Genomic DNA, 7,452 nt, shown 5'->3' with positions numbered 1-7,452 from the left:
ACGAGTTTACTAAGAGACTGTGCTTATAAGGGGGAAGGCCCATCCCCCCTGCCAGTCCATTCTTGGTGCCTGGAGCCAGCCTGTAGGCTACAGGATAGGATGTGTCTCCAGAATGTCTCAAGGGTCTCACATCAGGTAGCAGAGTCTGAGAGAAGAGCAGCGGTAGTTGACATAAAAATATAGCCATCTAAGTCGGAAGGCTACACCCCAGGTGATCTCATATTCAGTGGAAGCAAAGTCTGAATCAGCCTGCTTCAAGGCTGGGGGAGTCTACACTTCAAATGTGGCAGAATTAAACTATGGATATATTTCTCAAGAAATGTGTCAAATCAAAATGGATCAACATCACCAAACTTTTAGAGTCAAGTGGGCATCCCAAACTGGCTCACACAAGTGTGATTGGAAAGGATTAGTATCTTGTTTTCTTGATCCAGTCATTTTGCCATTGCTGTGTATAGTGACAAAAGTACACCACACATTTTAAAAGATTTACGTATGTATACACTTAATATCATACATTTTAACAAAGAGAAAACTTGATACACATTTACTAACCATCATTACAACGGTTTCTATTAATAGAACTATAGAGAAATAGTTGCTGCAGTTAGAATTCAGAATGGATGGAACTAACTGGAATTAGTGTAGACATCCCCACAAGAATCAGAAGATGAACATCCACAACTACCATTGAGTTAATAATTTCCTTTGAATCACAAAATAGATGATACACTGCATAGCCACTGAGCATGTTCAGTGAATTTCTGAATATTCAATCATCACAGAAAATTGATTATGCCCATATTATGTTGTTCTAAGATTAATTAAATTCTCTGGTGTTCTGTGACACAGTCTCCTTGAAGGATATAACATGATTTCTGAGGGAAATTCATGATCCAGTTCTGGGTTTATCTCTTGACACAACCTTTAGGATGATGGGTTTTTCTGGTTGGAAAACTGGTTCCCTGCTGATCTTCACGGGGATCTGCAATAGTTGAACAATCATAATGAGAAGCAGTGAGTGGACCAACAGCAAGGGCAGAATCAAGAACAGATACATCAAGGACCATGATACATACATACAAATACACTGTATATCACCATGTGTGATAAAATGATATCAGTCATCTATAGCAGCCATATTTTCTGAGTTCTTTATGCCTTTATATTCACTGAGACTGGATAGTAAAATCCCTNATCTATTTTTTATACAGGAAAGTATTAGTTAAACACCTATTGTGTTTACAGAGCCAGGGAAAGTTATGTTGGTTTGGGTTCTTTAGTGACTTAAATTTTAAGTAAAANNGATGTGTTAAAATTTTAGATCATANCTTAAGNATATGGAAAATGGATTTGAAGTCAATATAAAGTTAATTTTATGTTTGTTGAAGAATAAGGTAATCCTGAGCAGGTATCACAATTTCACCTCTATGGAGGGGCTCAGCTATCAAAGTGCATGGGCATCAAATGTTCCCACTCAGTTCAGTCATAGACAAGGACTTCAGGAAGCTTTGGCCCTTGTTATTTTAGCTTCCAAGTTATGTGAAAGATGAACTTCTGAATAATTCAATGTTTTCATAATCATTTTGCCTCAGTTGCTTCAGTCTGGAGGGGAAAGCCATCCACTGTAGCAATTTGATCTCAGTACAAGAAAAAGAAAGAAAGAAAATTGTCATGGGGAGGGGTGTCAGGCTGTGGGTGCGTAGAGATTGTCAGGTGTCTGCGAGTCCTGCTTATTTTCAAAACTAAATGCTTTGTCCATGTGCCCATCTAAAAAACTGCTGCACTGTCTTATAATACAGTCACACTGCAGCCAGAGGCCACTAAAGTCCTCCTGATCTTTCTTGAAAAAGGGCAATGGAACAGGAAAGCACTGATATCAGGCATTGATATACATAGTATTCCCATTGTCTTAGTCACTGTTCTACTCCTGTGAAGAGACACCATGACCATGGCAACTCTGACTGGAGACTTGCTTAAAATTTCAGAGGCTTGGTACATTCTCATCATGGTGAGGATGAACATGGCAATAAGCAGGCAGGTATGGTGCTAGAAAATAACCTGAGAGCTGCATTTGATCCACAAACAGGGAAAGCAACAACACTGGGCCCAGTGATGCAGTTCTGCCATCAAAGCCACACCTATGTCTTCTAAAATAATGCCACTCCTTGATGAGTAAGCATTCAAAGATATGAGCCTATGAGACCCATTCATATTCAAACCACCATACCCATTAATGAGAATAAAGACAATACATATTTTTGAAATGAGATATTTGTCTCTAAGTTCTTCAGAAAGATGTGTCAACACTCTACATGTCCTATCTTATTATTCTAACATTTTGCTAGAATAGTAACATAGGTTCTGTTCATGTTCTCTAAAGACACACATAAAGATTATAGTTAAAATTTTTAAAATAAAATAAAGTTTTAAGAACCCTTAAGAAGTGCTGGAGAGATGATTCAGCAGTTAAGAGCACTGACTGCTTTTCCAGAAGTCCCGAGTTCAAATCCCAGCAACCACATGATGGCTCACGACCATCTATAATGAGATTGGATGCCTTCTTCTGGTGTGTTTGAAGACAGTTACAGTGTACTTACATGTAATAAATAAATAAATCTAAAAAAGAAATAAGAACCCTTAAGAACTGGCATTTGAAATGCAAATGAAGAAAATATCTAATAATGAAAACTGACAACCACTCTCTAAAGTATACTGAAGGATTTCAATGTATATGTCCCCCAGCAAACCACCACAAATACTTAATATAAGGGATGGTGTATTCTTCAATCCAAAGAAGATACAGAGAACTGAATTGGATGGTTCAGAGAAAAAGTATTTACTTAACTGATGAAGAATCTGTGGTAACCAATTGTTGGGCTGGTCATTTTGTGTACTTTATAAAGGTTGTCTTCAAATTATTTTAATGCTATCTCTGTCCCTGCAGAGATCTGATTACAGGCTGGACTTTTTTATTGTTATTCTTATGGCAAAATAATATTTTGTAAACACTCCCTCCAACATCTTCTGATTGGTTTATTAAAGAGTTGATGGCCTATATCAAGCCAGGAAAGGATAGGTGAGACTCCCGGGCAGAGATAAGAATGCTGGGAAAGAATCAGGCAAAAGGATTCGCCAGCCAGATGAGGAGAAAGGAACTGGTGCCAGGTACTCAGGAGGTAATGGCCCAAGAGGTAGAATGTAGATTAATATAAGCTGGTTAATTTAAGTATAAGAGCTTGTTGGGAACAAGGCTAAGTTAAATTTAAGCTTTCATAATTAATAAAAAGTTCTCCATGCAGTTAATTGGGCTTCTGTTGAGTGTGAGACAGTTTGGCAATAACCAGTAACAGACACAGAATAAATGAGCCCTGATTACAATTGGGAATGTTTCTTTGAGTCTTTTAGGTATTGATTTGAGCTGGAATTACAAGAGTAAAGAGGAAGATGAAATAAGAAACAGAGATTTTATTATTAAAGTATAAATAGGATGTTACTTTTGCTAGAGCAGAACCTGAAATGTAGGATCAAATGACCAGGATGGCTTGAACCTGAAGTGCTTGATATCTTGTGACAATCTTGTAACAATATGTCACATCAGTGCTTCTCAACTTAGGCTGTGCAGGGGAAGTAAGGTGTGCGTTTTAAAGCCACACTTGTGGTGAATTATTTCAGCAGATCTGATTTGACCAGACATTGTGAAGGTTTAGGGTTCTTCAGTAGTTCTAAAGCACAGCCAGTGATTGGGGGCCCCTGACACCTAGAAAGTTCTCTTAAGTCCTAGTTATGTCCTCCACTCACAAACCATAGTAAGGTGATTAATTATGCTATGTGCACAATCACTCCCCATTAACTCCAGTTAATTTGGAATTAATTTCAAGATTTCGTATAGCCTTGTCCCACTAATCTGAACTGACTCTAAATGCATTCTTTATTTGATCTTTATTTCAGATGCAGCTCAGAGAGGAATCCTGAGCTCAGATTTAAGATAAGCTCAGGATCTTAAACTTCATATCAGACTACACATACATTCTTTTTTACATACATTATTACAAGGTTAATGAGCATCGTGGGGGTTTCAGTGAGAATGGTCCGCACAGGTTTATGTTTGGATACTTGGGTCCCAGTTGATAGAACTGTTTTGGAAGGATTAGGAGGAGAGGGAGACCTCGATGGAGGAGAAGTATCACTGGGAGTGGGCTTTAAAGTTTCAAAAGGCTGGTACCATCCATTCTGTCTCCTCTCCTCTCCTCTCCTCTCCTCTCCTCTCCTCTCCTCTCCTGTCCGCTGTTCCTGCCACCATGTCTTCACCCTATCACCATGGACTTTAATGTTCTGTAACCATAAGCTCAATTAAACACTTTAAAAAAATAAGTTGTGTTAGTCATGGTTTCTTATCACAGCAACAGAAAAGAGCTAAGACAAGCATTTTAGTTTCCACATGTAAAGCTTTAAGTCTTTTTTAATATAAAAAGTTGAAATATCATTTGTTGAGAACATTTCTTGCCTCACCTGTGTCTCTTCACAAGGCTGGACAGTGAAGTTCTGCAGGACTCCTATGACAGCAAGTTTCATGCTGATGAGAGAAAACCTCATGCCTAGGCAGTTCCTGGGTCCACTCCCAAAGGGCATGTATATATATGGATCAATGTTGCCCTTGTTCTCCTTGCTGAACCTGGAACCACAGAAGAGATGGAAATGAGGTGATGGAACCTAGAGACCCCAAGAGCTGCAAGTTTGGAATTCACCTCAAGCAAGATAGCACAGCATATATTTGTGGACTTGTAGCTGAATCCTTGCTGCAGGTGCCTGACTAAAATCCTCTGAGCTACAGGTCCTTTCCACTCACACCAAAACATAAGCATGCTGTATTTTTGAGACAAATTGAAGTAAATGCCTTAAACAAACAAACAAACAAAATTCCCAACCAGAATGGTGATATGTTCTGCTCTGAAAGTCATATTGGGATTTGACCAATGAAGGCAAAATAGGTTCCTGTATCACACTTCGGGGGAATGTGAAGAAACTCTATTACTATAGGGGATGCTAATTTCCCCTCACTCCCACTGCTAACCTTCCCTCTCCTTTCTTCCCTTTCTTTGTACTTCTGCTCATCTGTATTTTCCTTGATTCCTTCTTCTTCTCTCTCTCTCTCTTCTTTCTCAGAATTGTTTTTTTTTCTTTCTCCCTCCTCCTCCATAGAATAGCTAAAGCCAAATAATTTTCTGGGGCACAGGACAAGTCTCTATTGTAGCTTCATGTATGATTTTCATGTCTACCTTCTCTACAAAGCTAAAGAAAATCTACTGAACACTTAAAGCTGAATTTATTCAAATTTGATTTTTTTTATTATTTGAATATATAAATGAAAATAAATGGTCCTGAAATGTGAGAATCATAGAAATGATTGATGTTTTAAATCTGTTTTCATATTTTGAGGAGAAAATGAAATATTTGCATAGGATATGCTATAAAATAACATGGGAGTGTGAACAAATCGGGTTGTGGACACAAGAGGGAGTTCACACAGTGGACACAAGAAGTTTGTTTTATTAATTATATGGGAATTGGGAGAATTCTCATGCAGGAAAATACTTGTATGGCAAGTGTAAATACCTGGGTTTGATCCCAAGAACATCCACAGAACTTTGATCATGGTGTTGTGTGCCTCGCAGTGGCTAACTGGGAGGTGGGGATGATTACAACCCTGGACTGCACTATCCAACTACACTACTCCAATTAGTGAAATCCTAAAGCAATGAGAGGTCCCGTCACAAACAAAAGGTGGAGGGCACTTGGAGAGTGGCATCTGAGGTTTGCTCCAGACCTCAGATATAACTATGTTCATCCAATTGTTCATATACACTTACACACAGTAGGTTGTAGGGGTGTACCCCTACAACCACCTGTACACATACATGGACCCCCTACACAAAAAAAAATCATATGGTCTCATAACCTAGAGTATACTGAAATACAGGTCAAATAGTCAAATGTTCTATACACTTATTTAGGTTTTTCACTGACCGACTCAGTCCTGGTAATCATCTGCATGTACTGTTTGATGGTTGTATTAGTCAAAGAAAAGTAAAGTTACAGGCTGTGAACTACAAGAGCCAAAGTAGTGAGACTGGGAAAAACCCATAGATTTAATGGCCAAGGAAGCAGAGAAATCAATCAACTCTGATAGATCCCTTCCATATGTTCAGTGTTCAGAACTAATCACAACACTAGGGCCACCACTGCCAACATGACAAGGTCCCAGCCATAAGGCACAATGAATGAGCCTATGAAGTCTGGGTGCCAGACTCACTCTTCCTCAAGCTACTGTCTTAAATTGTGTTCTTGGTTTTGCTTTCTGACACAGTAGGGCAACACAAAGCATTTTTAAACTGAAAACATGCCTGATTCCTGACCTTGACTCTAACAAGGATGTTCAAGCCAGTTCCAAGGAAGAATATCTCAGACTCAGGAGTGATTCAGGCTTTCATGGAGACTGGGCAGAAACTAGACCAGAAAGGCAGATCAAGACAGGATTGGAGTCTGTATGGTTTCTATTGTCTCCACATTCCAGACCTCTATTTGTGCTGTTATATCTACACTGGAGGACCCAGGAGGAGGTTTGTAAACAAATGGATGAGGGAACTGTTTTCTAGAGCTGATGATGGGGCCNATGAGATGGCTCAGTGGATAAAGGAGCTTGCTGCCAAGCCTGATGATGTGAGTCCCATCCTCAGGACCCACATGGTAGAAGAGTAAAACAACTCCCCAAAGATGACCTCTGATCTCCACACATACTACAACATGCACACCCCTTCTTTACACAAATCTAGTAAAATCCTCTAAAGTTAGTGATAAATTAATGGAGATAAGGGTGCTTGAAAGAAAAAAAATGCTCATTTCTAGAGTTAGTGCTTCATGAAATTATAGCAGAAGTATAGCAAGAAGACATACATACTATGAAATAGCAGATTGCTTGTGATTTACGTTAAGTAAACAGTAACTCAAATATAGCTGAAATGATGCTACATCAGCTTTTCTATCAGTGTGTGTGCACTAAAAGATGTGCATCTATAAGGATATGTATCACCTTATTAATGAGGTTAATACTCTAGCACTCTGAATGGTATGTGTGCAATTTCAACAATAATTATCATTTTGAACTTTTAAAAGTTCTAATTGCAGGGTCTGGGGAGATTGCTCAGTGATCAATAGAGTTCAGTGCTTTTGAAAACAAAACAAAACAAAACAAAACAAAACAAAACAAAACAAAACAAAACAAAACAAACTAACAAACAAAAAAACCTGAGTTTGATCCTCAGAATCCGCACTAGGCACTTCACAGTCTCTTGCAACTCGAGTTCTAGAAGATCTGATGTCTTCTGGATTTGATTGTACTCCCTCTCCTCTCCTCCTCTCCTCTCCTCTCCTCTCCTCTCCTCTCCTCTCCTC

General features: G+C 38.9%; 1 protein-coding gene across 3 annotated transcripts in view; it reads right to left on the bottom strand.

Moving 5' to 3' along the window:
* Positions 1–339: 339 nt before the first annotated feature.
* The window catches only part of LOC110294273 (cytochrome P450 3A25), a 64,934-nt gene continuing 57,821 nt past the window's right edge, over positions 340–7,452 (bottom strand). For all 3 annotated transcript variants that reach the window (XM_021162385.2, XM_021162384.2, XM_021162386.2), the window contains 2 exons: positions 4,513–4,675; positions 340–985 (listed from right to left, as the gene is read on the bottom strand). In XM_021162385.2, coding sequence (XP_021018044.1) covers positions 890–985; positions 4,513–4,675 — 259 coding nt within the window. In that variant the 3' untranslated portion in view covers positions 340–889. The remainder of the gene's footprint in view (positions 986–4,512; positions 4,676–7,452) is intronic.

The sequence above is a fragment of the Mus caroli genome, chromosome 5 (genome assembly GCF_900094665.2).
Source record: "Mus caroli chromosome 5, CAROLI_EIJ_v1.1, whole genome shotgun sequence".
NCBI classification, from domain to species: Eukaryota; Metazoa; Chordata; class Mammalia; order Rodentia; family Muridae; genus Mus; species Mus caroli.
Note: the sequence above shows the minus strand (reverse complement) of the source record. Positions and strands in the feature narration are given on the sequence as shown.